Source organism: Patagioenas fasciata, chromosome Z (assembly GCF_037038585.1).
Source record: "Patagioenas fasciata isolate bPatFas1 chromosome Z, bPatFas1.hap1, whole genome shotgun sequence".
In the NCBI taxonomy this organism is placed as follows: Eukaryota; Metazoa; Chordata; class Aves; order Columbiformes; family Columbidae; genus Patagioenas; species Patagioenas fasciata.
Window position 1 is genome coordinate 64798118 of NC_092560.1, and position 18150 is coordinate 64816267.

The following is an 18150-nucleotide window of genomic DNA, read 5'->3' on the forward strand; positions in this document are numbered from 1 at the left end:
AAGTACTTAGAAAAATACATTAATTACTTGGCTTAAGAGGTTGGTGCATAGAGCAGTTAGATATAAGAAAGTCCTCTTTTACATCTTCCTCTTTTTATTTCTGGAAGGTTTAACATCCTTTTCTACTTTGTTATCCTGCTTGTCTTGGACCTTGTCCTTATTTAACCTTGTTTTTTGGGACAATGCTGCTTTTGGGTCTGTTTTTGTGAGCTGCTGAGTACGTTCACCTCATTTTGACATCTGTAAAAGTGGAAAGATTTCATTCCAATTCCTACAAAAACTGGAATGGTTAGTTTTACAGACATGTAGCCCTGAGTAGAATTTTTACAGGATGCTGTCCACTTGTAGAACAAACCACTTCAGTAGGACAGGAAATTATATATGTCCGGGAAGAGGCAGATTTTTCTACATGTGGAATACATGCAGAAATATAATGATGTCAAATCATTTTTTCTTAATATTCATAATGCTGTAGACTACTTGTTATTCTCTTTCCTGTGTCCTTCATTCCAAAAGGAAGAGGAAACTACTGCTCTGCTACACTCAGAAAGAGCTCCTGGGCTGCATTAGTGGCCTACTTTCCAGCACAGAAAGAGATGATCCAGTATTTAAAGCAAACTTACTGCCATTTGTATAAATCATTTCATTGCTAGCCTTGCAATACAAGCTACGCATTTTTTCCATTACAGTTTCAGAATTTGCATGCAATCTGGAACATCCAAGGCGTCATAGTGTCATTACTGTAGCAACAGAATGACTTGAAGCACAATTATTCTATGAACCAGATCCAAATGTTTTGTAAATTTCTAAAATTTAAGAAATTACAGAAAGTAGTTTTCATATGCAGTATGTACATCGGTTGGAGAATACTCGTATAAAAATAGTTGCTCAGGAATTCTTCATTGTTTCTAAGTGTATTTGAAGGAAAATGCTTTAAAATGTATTTTTTTAAGTTCCTAATATTGAAAATGCTAGCTTTAATAAAATCTGTTTGCGATTTCACTCATAAGATCAATATTGTTACTGAACTCTGTAGCTTTCTGATGGACTTTTCAATCTTTTGGCATTGTAAAATCTCTTTGCAATGGTGTTGCATTTCAATTTAATAAAAGGTCTTGAATAAAATTCACAAATTCTAGTTTGTCCATGAAATGTAAAAATTCTAGTACAGAACATGTAACAAGAGAAAGGAAAAGCCAGTCATACTGGACAGTCTGTAGGACAGCCTCCCACTGTTCTGCATATAGAAAGCCCCATGATAAATCTGTTTAATCCACTTTGCATGCACTGAGCAAGTGAAACAGTTAACACAGATGGGTTATGGACCAGGTCACAACTTTTATACTATGCTACTTTATGGCTCTTTGCATTGATGAAAATAATCACTGAAATTCAGGGATTTCAAGTTAGTAAAGTTCGATTGAGAAAGGTTGAGCATTTGGCAGTACTAAGGTATGTAAGCACTGCCCTGGTTAGTTGAAAGTACGAATCTCTGAGCCATAGAATCATAGAATGTCCTAAGTTGGAAGTGATCCACAGGAATCATCGGGTCCAACTCCTGTCCCTGTACACAACAACCCCACAGTTCACACCATGTGTCTGAGGGTGTTGTCCAGTCTCTTCTTGAACACTGTCAGGTTTGGAGCTGTGACACCCCCCTGGGGAGCCTGTTCCAGTGCTCCAGCACCCTCTGGGGGAAGAACCTTTTCCTAATGTCCAACCTAAACCTCCCCTGGCACATCTTCCTGCCATTACATCAGGTTCTGTGAGGACCCATTGCAGAAAGAGCAGGCAGTTTTCCTGCAAAACTGGGGCTGCCCCTCAGGGTACGTGACATAGGCAGCCTTAGAAACACCTATGGTCACCAAAATCATTGTGAAATATCTTTCACTGGCAATTGTGACTAGTTACAGCATGTGACTAGTTACAGTGTATGCCAAGTACCATTCTATGGAACGCCACCACAGTTCTTTTTGTATTATGAGGAACTGAAAGATAATTGAGGAGGGCAAGAGAGAGCTTCACACACTTTTCCCATCATTGTAGGAGGTTGTGCTAGAACTGTCTTCGAGGAAGAAAAAATAAATGGGTCATCAATTATCCCTCTCGTAACCTCTTTCAGTTTCTCTTCACCCACCTGGCTGTGTTTAAAAGATAAAACCTCCTTCTGATTTGCTTTTTTTTTTTTCTCCTGATGTGGCTTTGCATGGCTGCTCTGCCTCACATACAGCCTGTCGTGCCCCCCTTGGGAGCACATCAGTCACCATTCCATAAGGACAAAACATGCTCCTCCACAGCCACTTCTTTACTTGGCACACGGCCAAACTTCACCAGAAAACAGCTCAAGGTGGGACAGAATTGGGTTACAACAAAGCTAACCTGCCAGCGCCAGGATACGGCAGTAGGCACCTGTCACAGTCCATTCGGTGGAGTTGTGATGGTTCGTTTACCTTGATCTCGAAGCGCAAAATTAAGGCGACAAAATGCCAAGGGGTTCTAATTCAGTCAAAGAGTGTAACTTCATTACTTTCCCCATGAAGGGGCACGCAATAGAGAAAGTTGAGAAAAGGGAAAGAAAAAACGGAGGAAAGAGGATTATAGCTACCGTCATGGGTCCAAAGGCGTCCCTATGATGCCAGGTGCCGAACAGCATCCTGCTGGTCCTCCATCATTATCACAGAATCACAGAATGTCAGGGATTGGAAGAGACCTCGAAAGATCTCCTAGTCCAATCCCCCTGCCGGAACAGGAACACCTACATGAGGTTACACAGGAACATGTCCAGGCAGGTTTCAAATGTCTCCAGAGAAGCAGACTCCACAACCTCCCTGGGCAGCCTGTTCCATTGCTCTGGCACCCTCACCGCAAAGAAGATTCTCCTCATATTTAAGTGGAACCTCTTGTGTTCCAATTTGTATCCATTGCCCCTTGTCCTACCATTGGTTGTCACCGAGAAGAGCCTGGCTCCATCCTTGTGACACTCACCCTTTACATATTTATAAACGCTAATGAGGTCACCCCTCAGTCTCCTCCAAGCTAAAGAGACCCAGCTCCCTCAGCCTTCCCCCGTAAGGGGGTCCGTGGTCCTTTGGTGGGGAGATCTCAGCTAGGTTTGGTTAAGAACCATCTTTTATGCCAAGTAACAGCACCTCACACCTCCTCTCTCCCATGGATTGAGGCCAACCTCCACCTTCGTTTCACAATCCAGATTTAACTGTGCAGGTCCAAAAAGTCCCTGCTTCACTTGCCAAAACTTGTCTGCACCTGCACCGCCCCACGTTCAGGGGTCTCTTACCTCCTCCCTCTCATGTCCGCTGAGTGACCTCAAGACCCTCTGTGAGCTTCTGTACATGCACCTCTTCATTGGCCTTAGTAACAGGGAGGAGGTGCAGCCAGTTTGGCTGGGGCAGCAGCTGAAATCCACCTTCTCGACAGCAGCTCTACAGCCCTATCTCGGTTGTTACTTGTAGTTCCAGGTATTGGAGACTCGATTTACCACGCAGTTCTTTCTCTCAGGCCATTTGTTTCTTGGTATCTCTCCAAGTCCCTGATGGCAATGTTGAGGCACATACTGCTCTTCGGACCGAGTCTTAGAGCACCCGAAGCCGTTGCAGCCAACGGCCGCTGCCCTCGAGGCCGCAGTAACGGCCTCTCCCGTCGGCACGTGCGGACGCGCCCCGGGGCGGGGCGAGGGCTGTGCCCGCGGGACCCGCCCCGCGCTGCCCTGGTACCGTCCGGCATGGCGGGAGCGATCGGGCGGCTGCTGAGCGGGCGCGGCCGCCGGCTGGGCAGCGGTAAGGGGCGGGCGCCGGGCGCGGGGTCTGTCCGAGGCCCGGCGGGACGGGGCAGCTGCGATTGCCCAGGTCGGCGCTCCCCGGGGCCGTGAGTGGCTGAGGGGGTGGCTCCCGCCGTGGCGCTCGGTCCGCCGGGGTCGGCTGGAGCGGCTGCTGTGCACGGAGCCCACAGGCCTGGGCGGGCCGGGCTGGACGGGGGAGGCCTGGGGAGCGGGGAGCGTGCCTCCCTGCGAGACCCCTCGCGGGGAGTTGGACTTGGCGGCACCGTGTTTGCACATGGAGGAAAGAAACACCTTCAGTATAGCTGTAGATCCTTGTGAAAGTGGTCTGAAGGCAAAACTTCTCTAACTTACGGGTTTTAATTAATATTTTTGAGACTGGACTCCTGTTGGTGATTCATGAATGAGTGCTGTAAGTGGTTGTAAAGCAATTGACAGTGCATGTCATTTATTTCAGTAAAATTTATTCTTCATTCATTTACATTTTAGTGTGTTTTAGAAATTGTTTAAAACGTTGGACTTTAAAAATAGATCTGTCGTTCTCAGCAGATCATGTTAGGGATGTAGAAAGTTAACGTATTTAAATGATAACTTTTCTGCTGCCTGCTCAATGACACTTCCAGTTAGATGAAAGGTAGGGCAGTGTGATGTTTTTAGGATTTTGGAAGGAGGACAGCACATTGCAGCGGGAGTTGTCAGGGCCCTGAGCAGCCTCACATGGAGCATCTGCCTGTGACTGCTGCCTAGAGCCTTTGGTTCCCACCTCAACTGCTGGCAGCCTTGCCACCATTCATGGTCCTGGCTCCTGGATGGACCTAGGACCTTTGTTGTAGCCTCGTCTCCAGCCCTGCTGCTCCTGACTGGACTACCCGGGTGGACCTCGGGACCTGATTCATCTCCTCCACTTAGGTGGGACACTCTCAGAGGACCCTGCTTTGCCCACCTTCTTCAGGTCTATTGGGACTGTTCCCTGGTCCCTGAGAGCACCACCTGTGCAGCATGATCCTGGGCTCCTGGCTCATGCCTTTGTAGAGGATTCCTGCTCCTGCTGTTCCAGATATAACAATTTGTATCAGGTTGTTTTTCTTTTTTTTTTTAAATCTTCTGTCAAAGTCCATGTGAAACTGAAAGTTGACTTTTAGCAGACGAGAGAGAAGCCGTCTTTTTTTTTAAATTGACATGTATTTTGCGTTTAGAATTATATGATACTTGATTATTTTTCCCCAAAAAAAGATCTCAGGAAAAAAAAAACAGAAACAAAATATAAAACAAAAGCAAACAAAAAACCCAAACAAACAAAAAATCCCAACAACAGCAACTGAAAAAAAAAAGGCAAAAAACATACCCAACCCAAAACACACACCTTGTTTTGACTGTGGCTTGTGTGTTCTGTAAATAAGCTTATTGAGAAACTCAGCTGTGCACTTTGATAAGCATTTGATAATTCTTTTACTATTTTGTAGTTGCCTTTAAGCAGCAGAAATGGAAAACTTGTGTCTCCACACAAGCAAAAATGCCTCCTTGTGATTTTGTACCTGAAAAATACAAAGTAAGTCATACATATTACACTAAATTTAAGTAAGACTTCGTTACTAGATCTGAGTGATATGCTCATCTGCTAGTCAGTGCATTAAGTATGATTATAAAATTGGATTGTTTAGTGAAAACCCAGTTATGTTATAATCAGGATATAACATACAGATGTATCCCTGTGGCAATTCTATAAATTATGTCTGAATTGTTGATTTGAAAAACTCTAAGGAAAAGTGCAGAACAGCAATCTTATTTTAAAAGCTGAGTTTCAAAGGTTTGTAGAACCCTCTGTGTGGCAGAATTTGTTAAAATCTCTTCAGAAAACATAAATGGGTAATGACTTTTTTTATTCCACTCAGTCCTATTCGTATGAACGTATGCAGAAGATTCGTGAACAAAATATTTCTCCTTCACTGCGAATGTATTACAAGAAGCCATTGTTGCTGCATCAAGGACATATGCAGTGGTTGTTTGATTACAAAGGACAAAGATACCTTGATCTCTTTGCTGGAATTGTCACTGTCAGTGTTGGTCACTGTCACCCGTAAGTTTGGTACTGTTTGATATATACTGTAAAATACAACAAGAGATACCTATGTTGGTTTTGGTTTTTGTTAATCTGTGGCACTGTGAGCCTATGGTTCACTAAATGGTCATGTATGTGTTACATTAAGGTCAATTTCCACTAGATTTTGAGTAATGAGTTCATTTCGTCTGTATCTTAATCCCTCTGGAAAATGGTGCAGTGTCTGTATTTTCAGAATTAGCAACAGGTAGGTGTGTCTATGTATATGTGCACGTGTGTGTTGAACTGAATACCTTTGTCTCTTCTTGTGCTACATGCAGGAAGGTAACTATTGCTACCCAGAAACAGCTTGCTCGCCTGTGGCATACCACTAATATCTACATGCACCCTTCAATCCAAGAATATGCTGAAAAGCTAACTTCTCTTTTTCCAGATCCACTTAAGGTACTTTGCTTCTGGCAGGAAGAGGGGCTGATGAAGGAGGAGGAGAGGAATCTGTTTATAAGAAATATTGAATATAAAAATGTTTATTTAATAAATGAGAGCCATGATATCTGTGCAGAGAAAACCTGTGTGGGGACTTCAGCCTGTCAGATAAAGAGTCCTCAAAGCCTTTTCTTTAGACCCAGATGTAGACAAGCATAATATCCCAAGTTGTGGTTCCATGGGTTCTGTCCTTCCAGTTGTCACTATAAAGGGGCATTACCATCTTAAAAATCACTGAAGAAGCTAAGATGTTAACTATTCTTATATGTAGCCAGCCTTAGTTTGCTTGCTCATGGAAATTAACAGTGAAAAATATTTGACAGTAACATGGTGAGGTTTACTGACATTTAAATAAATAAACCACATAAATGTCATGTTTTGTATACCAAGAAACAGTAAGAAAAATATTGTGTTTGCTTTCAGGTAAAATAAGCTGGTCATAAAATGAAACTAGGTTAGTCAAAGAGTGTGAAGCTATTAGGATCTTAAAAATGGAAGAAGAGTTGAAAAAAAAATATAAAGCATCTGCATAGTTCAAGCAGTGGAGAATCTCAGTCACTTCTGAAAATTAACTGTAACAGCAGTGACACTAGAATTTGAGCAATTTTCACCTCTGAGAACCTGTATTCAGAATGTCCTCTTAATTTGTTCCGAATAGCAAGTTCTGCTTAACTGTTCTTTGCCATTGTTGTGTCTGTGTATGTCACTCCTAGTAACTAACATGCAGGGGCACTGTACAGCCCTTTTTACCTGTGTGAAGTACACCTCTATTCAGTCATACTCAGTTTGACCCGGGCACTTTCATTTTTCTTTGAATTGCTGTTCCATTCTTAGGAAAACCTGGAGACTCCAACTCCTAAAGATTTTCTGTACTCTCCCTTAGTAGATTGTCTTGGTCATAGTTTTCATCTGTAGTGTATGGACAACATTAGCTTTATTATTATGAAGTCACCTTGTGGTAGTGGTATGTTGTAGCTCATAATCTTACTAAATGACATGGTCCAATGCCGAACAAGGAGATGGTAGTTGTGCACTGTGTTGATCCTAAGAATTCTTCTTTAGGTGGTTTATCTAACAAACAGCGGGTCAGAAGCCAACGATTTGGCGATGTTCATGGCAAGGCTATATACTCGTAACTTCGACTTCATCTGTTTCAGGTAATGGTGACAGATATCTACAAAACTCCTTTGTGTGGTCAGTCTCTCTTTGGCTCAGGCAAGAAATAATAGAGAACTCTTTAGCCCCAGATCTATTGAAGAGAACACCATAAAATTATTTTATTTGACAAAGAGGAGTAAAAGAGGAGCCGAAGATTTTATACAGTATATTGGGACTAGTTTGCATACAAGGCACAACATGCAATTTTTGCTTTTGTTACTTGGAAAAGCATCTAGTTTCCGTGTTTAGCATGTGGTTTGGTGGATCTTTGTTCAGGGCCAGAGCTGGCTTCGGCAATTGCTACTTTGTTCCTTCATTCCACCCCTGCAGTGCCCCTCTTTGTGACGGTACAAAGGTACTTCTGGCATAGCAGTGCAGTGAACTGCAGCAGGGAACTGCTCTGGCTGAAAGCTAACCTGTTGGAAGAATTTTTTGGTTGGTTTGTTTTGCTGCTGTATTTTTCTGCCAGATCCCTGAGCCGTAGTTCACTGTACAGGTACACAAACAGCTCTTCTGGCTTGACAGGAGAGGGGGTGCAGGGAAGAGTGCTCTGTAAGCACCCGTGTAAGCAGTTCTTCTCCTTCCTGTGCATCCCAGGCAACCTCAAATATTAGAATAAAAGGCCTTCTCATGAAAAGCTCTATTGTTCTGTTATTCTATTCAGCAGAACATTTGGTACCCATCTATCTTGTATATTCTCATTAATGAACTTTTGCTTTGTGTACAAAACTGTCGACATACCACCATGTAGTTTAACAATTGGCAGCATCTGTTGGAGAGTGCAGCAGTTCCCAAGATTCACAGAACAGAGATGTTTGCTTTGTAGGGCTCAGGTGCTACAGCAGAACTTCATGAGGCACTGTCTGAATTGCTGTTGGTTCCGGTCATTGTTCTCTTCTTGCAAGCATTACCTCACAATTTTAACATTTGAGATTTCAGGAAACCAATGCAGATTTGCAGTCATGGATCTTCCAAAACCAGAGCAAAAAATAGCAGCAGGAATCTTCTTATTTTGAGTGTAACAATGCACATTTCCCCCAATATTTTGTATCTCAGAAGCATGCCTTCTCAGAACTAATATTGCTGCAGTCTCTTCTTGGAAATGAGTGATGTTCATGTACTTTCTTTGTTTGCACAGAGGAGCGTACCATGGAGGCAGCCCATACGCACTGGGATTGACATCTATTGGTCTTTATAAGCATGGTGTTGCCAATGGCTTTGGCTGCTCAACAGTGAGACTTCTGTTCTTTTTTAAAATAAACCGGGTAACCAACAGTGTATTTGAATATGTCAAGAATTAGTACATTTTCTATCCTCAAAGCCACTAACTAAACTGCAGTGTAGCTGCTCCTGCTGTGTAAGTACAAGAAGAGGCTGAGTCCCCTTTCCTTCTCTTTATGCTGATTTGGAGTCAGAACAGCCATAACATGAGTGGTCGTGATTTACAGTGCTTTAGTCATGCTTGGTGCTTGCATGGAAGTCTATGTAAGGTGCAGAGTAATAAAGCTCAGAACCCCTTTTCTCTAGTTTATTTTGCCAAATCTGTGCAAGGCTGCTTTCAGATGGTCTGAAGTAGGTCATTCCCTAGAATAAAGAATGTGTCTGTCATCTCAGTAAAACAGGAGATGTAGCTATTAAGTAGATCAGTTGGGGATAAGTGGCAACACGGTATCACCCTGCGCTTGAGCAGATGGGAATGACTTTCTGTCAGCTAGAAGCTGACATGCGCTACTCTGATCTGTGTCGGTGATAGCACTGGCTATAGGAAGGCTCCTTTACAGCAGTCTCCCAACCTGGCTCAATATATGAGTTGCTTGCAGTCACACTGTGTTTCATCAGTAGTCAGGTTGAGAATGCTGGAATTCCCAATTTCCAATCTATAATTACTCTACTAGATCTGGCTGCCTTCTTGTATTGTGCAGATTTTTATCATACTTCGGATTATTGAAGTACTTCTGGCAACTCAAATTGTTGCTGTTACTCTTAGATGATCAAAACTGCTGACTAACTTAAAAAACAAAACAAAGGAAATCACCAGTTGAGTAACTGTTGATGGAATAGTCTGAACTTGTTTCTAAAACAAGTCTTTCTTCTACCATTTCTTGAGGCGGAAGTTTGATATTATTCCACACATGTTCTTCAGACAAGTCACTTGAAGTAGGTATGCTCTTTTGCTCTAACAGACTTTTTTTAGTCTTTTTCAGTAGTCATTCCTAAGTATGATCAAAACACCTCTTTGAAAGGTGTCATAAAATCTGTAGCTATTTCTCTTATGCTTGACAGACAATGTTACCAGATGTTTTTCGTGGTCCATGGGGAGGCAACCATTGTAGAGATTCTCCAGTGCAAACTATTCGAAAATGCAGCTGTTCAGAAGGTTGGTCAATGACAAGAAGTATTTGGCTTTTAGTGCTTAGCCTTTTATTCAGTATTTGAGAGATGACATTTACCATGCAGTCAAATAATACTTGTTGCTTAGATGTGTAATTTCATGTTTTGAAGCAAGTTTTATGTCATTTTAAGTAAATTCCTTTTGAACTATTTCTCCTGTATACAGGTGTTTGTCATGCAAATGACCAGTACATTGAACAGTTCAAAGATACTCTGAACACCTCAGTGCCAAAGACAATAGCTGGATTTATTGCTGAACCCATTCAAGTAGGTAGTTTGCCATTTCTCGATTGTTATAGCAAAAACAGTGTGAAACACTCAAATCTGATATTTTTTAGCTACATCTTAAACACAGATGGTTATTTTTATTATTCTTAGATATCTTAAACACCTTAATATTCGAAAGAATTGATGCACTGTCTTAAAATTTCAGCTTTTGTCACTGATTTGAATGGAGCTAGGATTTTGCTCATGAAGTTATACAGAGAATCATGATTAAACATACACACTTCTACATTTAAATAGAGAGTATGGAGCATGGTATTGTTTAGTTTCTAAAACCTTCATCCAAATTTCGTATTGCCTTTCTTGTTACTATTTCTGTAAACTTTAACTCAATCCCACTTCCACCTCTTCCCAGCCATGTGTCTGCTCTGTTTTTAGCAGCTGTCCAGCAAGTGCTGCCCACAGGATTCATTCAGAGCTTCACCCAGATTTCAGGACTTCTGTATATGTGGTTCTTAAATAGGAAAAAGAGATAATATAGACTTGGATCCATAAAGGGAAGAAAAAAATTGTGAGAACTGTGACCTCAGAGAAAATTGGAGCTGTTCTCTGTTCTTGCTTTCTTCTAAGCCTTTATATACTTTACTCTTAAGAAGCCATTGCAGACCAGATATAGAGTGGAATTGCTAATTCAAATAAAAAGTAGAAAGGTGAACAGAAATTGAAGAAACAGTGTTTTAAACCAATTAATGAAAGATGGGTCATGAATTCTCTGGTTAACTTTGTCATCACACACAGTTCCTGAGTTTCTCAGTGCGGAGGTTTTCAAGGTACATGTTTTGGCAGCTTATCTTTGATGGCTTCTGTCTGACAGTGATCCAGTTTACAGTATGGCCTCCTAAACATTTATAACAGCACAACTAATGGAACTGCAAACTACCCTGTGGAATGGGAATAACTAACCTGAGCAGGAACTTTTTAAAGCAGTTTCACTGCTGAAGCCAGAAACTTGAGACATGTTGGTTTATTATTACCTGAGGGCTGCTGGCATTTTTTCTTATTGTAGCATAGTCACACGGTGGAACTCCTGTTTCCTTGTCTGTTCCTGAAGAGATTGTCTCTTTTGTCTTGGCAGGGTGTTAATGGAGTTGTTCAGTACCCAAGAAGTTTCTTGAAACAAGCTTATCAGCTAGTACGGGAAAGAGGAGGCGTTTGTATTTCAGATGAAGTGAGTTCTTTTGACATAAGACTTCTAGACTTTGAGGTACCTCTGAAAGTCATCTTAAAGGAATCCAAGTGAATGAAAACTGGAAGCCTGGAAATAATCTAAATGAAATGCTGTATATCTCATAACTTAAGTTTAACACAGTGCATTTTTCCAAGCATTGGAGCCTCCCAGTCTTACTGTCTTTATTCTGCTATGTGGTATTCTGATTTTAGACACAGGTACTTTTAGTAGCAGGCCTTGGTCCTTACCATTTGGAAGCAGTAAATTTAGACAAATATGCAGGTCGTAAATACCTGCTGTGATGTGAGGTGTGTCACAGTAACACTTGCTCTTATGACTCTTGTTGGCATACATAGACTTTAGAGGGAGTTGATTGCTGTACCTCTGCGAATACATTTATAAACTGAATTTGCTTAGCTAAAGCTAATAGCAGCAAACACTTGAAAGAGAGGGTGATATGTACCTCAAGCATTGCAGTAGAAATCAGCAATCATAGGGTTGCAATTTGGAAGTGTGATAAGCAACTGCATTTCCTCTCCATTTTGAAATAGAAGCTGCAGCTTATTTATGCATCTCACCATGCCTAAGACATAGTGATATGGTATCTCTTTCATATGTGAAAGAAAAACCCCATTAAAACAAACAGTACTTTGTGCAAAGCTATCTGAGTAAGGATCCTAATGCGAGCTGACTCCATATGTAGTTGCAGTTTAATGCAAATCAGTAACAACAGAAATACAAGAAAAAAAGCAATCATATTGTTTTATGTTAGAAAGTGATGGGGATTTCTCTGGATTTTTCTTTTGAAAGGTACAGACAGGTTTTGGACGGACAGGCAGCCATTTCTGGGGATTTCAAACACATGATGTAGTCCCTGACATTGTTACTTTGGCAAAAGGAATTGGTAATGGCTTTCCAATGGCAGCTGTTGTTACAACAAAAGGTATACAATCTGAAGTGTTCTGTTCCTACTAAGGATTAAAATAGAGCAAGTACAAACTATAGTGTACAATAATTACTTACGGTAGAGATGTATGTTCTAACAGCTGAGCTTTATTAATAATCCTTGTCTCAATCTATCTTTTGACAAATGAATTGAGTTCTCATTACTCACTTGTTCTACCAAGTGCTGTGCTATACCAGAGCAAAGCCTTATTTAAATGGGATTAATTGTATAACTGAAGCAGAGATGACTTTGTGAATCATTGGTAGAGCTGGTAATAGATCTTGGAAATCCTCAGTTGCAATCAACTAATCAATGTACTGCAGATACATAAGGCAGCACATTAGTCAGCTACTTGATTCATACAATGACTGGCTGAATCTAATGAAGAAAATTTGTAGATGTCAGTTTAAGGGCACAAATGGCAGCCTATGTTAGACATGTGACTTTTTAAAAAAATTCTGGGTTTAGCATCTGCTAGACACTATAGTTTTAGGAAATAATTACATTTTGCACAGAGTGCTTGTAGGGAAAAAAAGGTGTTCCTCTTGCATTGTCTCCAGTAGAATCAGGTTTGAAGCACAGCAAATTGAACTTAACAGTTAAGTTAAAGCAGATAAGTACTGATAACAAATGTAAGGCAACTGTAAGAGTGATCAGTGTTGTTCTTTTTCTTTTAGAGATTGCAAGTTCCTTGGCTCAAAACCTTCACATTAATACATTTGGAGGAAGCCCTTTGGCCTGCGTAGTTGGAGCTGCTGTTCTTGATGTAGGAAGAATGTTATATAAATGTGTATATTCCACACTCCTTCTTGTAGTAAAAAAAGAAAAATCTCTACATTTATTCTTACTGTAAAGTTATATGGGGGAGACTTTTCTGAATAACAGTATGAAATGCAGAAATATATGCATGTAGTATGCATACATGGCCAATATGCCCTATGTAAATGAAAAAATAAACTCCTGGTTAGTTTCACTGCAAAATTTCCATCCCCCTAGCAAGAACAGGAGTTCTCTAATTATGTTTTCAGGATCATGTTTCTTTGTCTTACTTACGTTCTTTACTCTAAGAAAAATGTAGGAAACGTTTTTGAGAAACAAAAGCTGTAGCTAAATCTTTCATAGGAGTACAGAAATCAACAGCTAAACCAAATTTATTCTCTGGCACCCATGCCGGAGAGGAGAGGAGAGGAGAGGAGAGGAGAGGAGAGGAGAGGAGAGGAGAGGAGAGGAGAGGAGAGGAGAGGAGAGGAGAGGAGAGGAGAGGAGAGGAGAGGAGAGGAGAGGAGAGGAGAGGAGAGGAGAGGAGAGGAGAGGAGAGGAGAGGAGAGGAGAGGAGAGGAGAGGAGAGGAGAGGAAATTTTCCTAATGAATTTTCTTAATGCAAATGTTAAGTTCATAAAGCTGTTTGTGAATGTCATTGCTGATACCTGGCTGTGTGTCAGAACCGTGATTAAGGAGAGCAGAGTAAGTAACAAAAAAACCCAATTGTGATTAAAAAGTATGGTGTTGATGAATCTAATTAAAACACCCAAGTTGTTTCCTAAAAGGCTGCCTGGTACACGTAGGTATGCCTTGTCAAATTATCTTTTTTTCCATTATATTGGAGAAATAATTAAAATATTTCTGGTAAGATTTTGAAAATACACCTATTAGCCAGGTATTTTTCAGTTATGACTACATTTGAGCATGAATTACTGGTTTATGTTTATGGAATAATAAGTAAGAGGTGAAAAATACCACAACATCAAAATATTACGTTCAATTGTACTCTCATGCCTTTTGAGGATTGTAAGAGAAGAAAAATGTAAGGACTGTAGTAGTGAAGGAACATATTCTGGAAGGAAGTGAGCTAACCATAACACATTGTCATCAAGCTAAATGGGGATTAACCACCTGTACTGGAAGCTTTTCCTGCAAAACTGTCACTGTACACCATTTTAACCAGGCTATTGAAGAAGATGGTCTACAAAAAAACAGTGAGGATGTGGGAACGTATATGCTACTAGAGCTGGCTAAACTACGGCGTAAATTCGAGATTGTTGGAGATGTCCGTGGCAAGGGACTTATGATTGGAATAGAAATGGTGACAGATAAGGTTAGTAATTTACTTTATTCCCTTCAATTTACAATGTCATTGAAAGCTTTATCACATTTTATTTCAGTTGGAGTAATAGGAACATTTTCTTTTAAAAAACAGCTAGTGAAGTGAGAAAACGTAACTCTGGTTTAAAATTAGCCAGGACATTCCAGCTCTCAAAATATTTCACAAGCTTCGAGTAAACACTGACTTGTGTACCTTAATTGCATAAACTCATCTTAAAAAGCAGATAAGTTATGCAGGTAATGTTTTCAGTCAGAGATAGGGACGGGATTTATTGGAGACACTGGAATATACATCTTTTTCGTATAACTAATTAGGAATATCTAAGCTAAGTTTAATGTTCCTTTTCCTTAGGACAGTCGCCGCCCTCTTCCAGCTGAGGAAGTCAGTCAGATCTGGGAGGACTGTAAAGACATGGGGATTCTGATCGGCAGAGGAGGACTCTACAGTCAGGTACTGAACCTCTGGTTACATAAAGCTTATCTTCTGTACTGGTGAAAAACATGTCATTTCCCTCAAGCCAAACTAACTTTAATTTAGTAAACAAACTAGAAAACATATGCTCTTGGGAACTAGCTCTGTTTAATTTTGCATAATTTATGAATTCAGCAGGAGCTATTTGTTTCTTTTCAAGTATGCTGAACTAACTCTAAGTTTGCAATTTTCCTTTAGATGGATGATCTCCCCTAGAAAAGCAAGGTACTATAATGTGTGTAAATCAGATGAAATAGGCAATATTCAGGTCTGCTAAGTCTTTTCTACTATTTAGGTTATTGTCTCACCTGTTAGCACAGAGCAAGTTTGGTTTTGCCAGTTCTTTCATTCTGGAATGCTGATAGCATTCCACTGGATGATAATTTCAAATGTTATAAATAGCATGTTTAGCAATGCAGCCTGAAAGTGAGAATCTCACGTGAATGGGCATCAACCCACCCCAATGGAAGATGCATCATGCTGTACCCAGGGCACATTGTCACCAGCTTCTTCCAGTATGAGAATTAACAGCAGAAATTTGCCTCAGGGCTGGTCAGTTCAAAGAACCCCTCTGACAGAGAAAGCAGCTCCAGTACTGAATAGATGAAGTATGGCTAAAATAAATAGGACACTGCATCTGTCGCCTCATCACTTCTTCCACAAGGCACAGACAAGAACATGGGTAACAGGCTGCAGCTCTGAGTGCAGTAAAATCTGATTCTGTCTCATGAGAGTGCTGTTCATCTGTGAATTTCTCTGTTTATCAGTTGGGTGTTGTGGGTAGGAGAGACCAATATTCCACTCTTGCTGCATAAAGTCCTGGGATATGATGACAGAAAAAATTAAACTGAAAGTTTAAGATTCTTATGAAAGTTAAATACTCTTGGAAACATTATAATATAGATCAAACATTTGGATTTGAGAACCTAAATTCTTGGCAAGTTGAACTGTCCAGAGAACCCTCTCTGATCAACGTGCATTGCAACTATAGTACTCTAAATGAAAGTTAGCATTTAGTGATTCTTTGATACTACATTCTCTTAGAAGCCTTAAAAAAAACCTGTATATAAGAGTGAATCAGCTGACACAATGCAGGAGGCTGCCACTCTCTATGGGTATTACTTTTCCCTGTGGCAAAGCTGCCAAAAAGGAAGATACACTTATGTCTCTGTTCTTTCTTAGTGCAAACCCATCTAAGGTTTTATACTAGCTCTGTCTGGAATAACAGAGATGCAAACGTAACTCACTCTAGTCAGGTCTCTCAGTTGCTTTGTCACAAGAGTGAAGTGAGGAGTTGGATGCAGTCAAGTCCAAAATTACCCCACTTCAAAATGCATTTATAAGAAGCCTCAGTCCCTACACTGCTGTTCTCTTACAATATTATTTTTCACACTTTTGGTTAGATTTTTTGGGGCAGAAGGTGAGCGCTGACCTGGATGGGCTGTTAGAAGCTGTATTTCTTCCATGCAGTGTTAAGCATTTCCTTTTTTTTTCCCGTTTTTAGACATTTAGAATTAAACCTCCTATGTGCATTACTAAAAAGGATGTCGACTTTGCCGTGGAAGTATTTCATACTGCTTTACAGAGACACATGGAAAGAACAGCTGCAAAATAGACTTGTTTCGTTACATGAGATGCACACAGAACCCTTGATAACTTGTCAACCAGACTCAGCACTGATCTGCGCTGGATAACAAGATCATCGTCTGAAGCTGAAGTAGTTGTTCAGTATCATAAGAATAGTCTGATAGATCGAGCGTTTAATAGGCTGTAATCTGTTTTGTAAACATGCAGTTCAGTTCTACAGTAGTGTCATGTATTAGCTGTACACCTATTCTAGCATTAGCTTAAAAAAAAGGATTGGATTAACTATCAGATGAAGAGGCAAACATATATTCATCTTTTATCGATGAAAGTCATATCAAAATTAGTCATTTTAAGGAAGAGTGATAAGAAAATAAAAAGTTGGTTTGAGAAAGTACATGTTGTTGGACTCTGTAGCATCTACAGTCCCCTTGGAGGTGGTACTGGTGCTGCTGTGCACTGCAGCATTTACTGCTGGCTCTTAAATGTGTTTTCACAGAAGCACAACACACCATGAAATGGCTGAGTGTTGGTGGAGGAAGATCTGGTGCAGAGCTGGCTGGGACCAGTGCAGGGTAGTCCCTGACTGCCTTGCACTACTGCCCCCACTCCTGAAATCTTTGCCCACTCATAGAATCATTTTGGTTGGAAGAGGCACTTGAGATCAAGTCCAGCCATAACCTAACTCTGGCACTAAGCCATGTCCCTAAGAACGTCTATGCGCATTTTAAAAATCTCCAGGGATGGTGACTCCACCACTTCCCTGGGCAGCCTGTTTCAATGCCCAGCAACCTTCTTTGTGAAGAAACGTTTCCAGATATTCAATCTAAACCTCCCCTGGCGCAACTTAAGGCCATTTCCTCTGGTCCTATTACTTGCTACTTGGGAGACCAACACCTTCCATTCTACAACCTCCTTTCAGGTAGTTGTAGACAGTGATAAGGTCTTCTCCCAGCCTCCTTTTCTCCAGACTAAACAGCCCCAGTTCACTCAGCTGCTCCTCATCAGACTTGTGCTCCAGACCCCTCACCAGCCTCATGGCCCTTCTCTGCACTCTCTCCAGCACCTCAATGTCTTTCCTGTAGTAAGGGGCCCAAAACTGAACCCAGGATCCAAGGTGCGGCCCCACTAGCACTCAGTACAGGGGGACAATCACTGCCCTGGTCCTGCTGGCCGCACTATTGCTGATACAAGCCAGGATGCTGTTGGCCTTTTCAGCCACCTGGGCACACTGCTGGCTCATTGTTCATCAACACCCCCACATCCTTTTCTGCTGGGCAGCTTTCCAGCCACTGTTCCCCGAGCCTGTAGCATTACAATACATACAAGCATTTGTAAGATACATAAATTACAAAGTATTTGGTTTTATTTAAATAAGAAAAAAAATTAAGTCAAAAAGTAACACTGCAAGGCTCCAGTGTGTGAGATATCACCTAAGCATAGTCAGTCTCTGGCTGAACAGAGCAGAACATTACTGAAGTTTCAAACAGAGTTAAAAATGTTTGCTCTAAGGATACACTGTAATTAGAGCACAAAAAAAAAAATATGTGTGCACACAAAAGTTAAAATACTTCTAATTACAGTAATTATTTTTATTGTGGGGCTCTAATCCAGTCCTCATCCTCTTCAAAATACACTCTACTTCTTGCTGCTTTTGGAATTGCACAGCACACCCATTACTCATTCAGCAAAGACAAATTCTGGC

At 41.0% G+C, this 18150-nt stretch overlaps 1 protein-coding gene and 1 long non-coding RNA gene across 4 annotated transcripts in view; one reads left to right on the forward strand and one right to left on the reverse strand.

The window, feature by feature from the left end:
• LOC139826447 (uncharacterized) overlaps positions 1-3610 on the reverse strand; it is a 29548-nt gene extending 25938 nt beyond the window's left edge. Inside the window, exon 1 of the long non-coding RNA XR_011736518.1 lies at positions 3296-3610. This is a non-coding gene — a long non-coding RNA (uncharacterized lncRNA). The remainder of the gene's footprint in view (positions 1-3295) is intronic.
• Positions 3611-3691: 81 nt separating this feature from the next.
• Positions 3692-16842, forward strand: AGXT2 (alanine--glyoxylate aminotransferase 2). Of its 3 annotated transcripts, none has more exons than XM_071802282.1 (14): positions 3692-3794; positions 5257-5342; positions 5686-5870; positions 6173-6296; positions 7401-7495; positions 8635-8761; positions 9780-9873; positions 10054-10154; positions 11248-11340; positions 12151-12283; positions 12964-13052; positions 14232-14381; positions 14742-14840; positions 16366-16842. In XM_071802282.1, exons 1-14 carry the CDS (start codon positions 3740-3742, stop codon positions 16474-16476), a joined length of 1542 nt encoding a protein of 513 aa, XP_071658383.1. In that variant the 5' UTR covers positions 3692-3739; the 3' UTR covers positions 16477-16842. The 3 variants fall into 3 exon arrangements, with proteins under 3 accessions (XP_071658383.1, XP_065716996.1, XP_071658384.1); XM_065860924.2 differs by having other exon boundaries at positions 8635-8728; XM_071802283.1 differs by lacking the exons at positions 7401-7495; positions 8635-8761.
• Positions 16843-18150: the final 1308 nt, after the last annotated feature.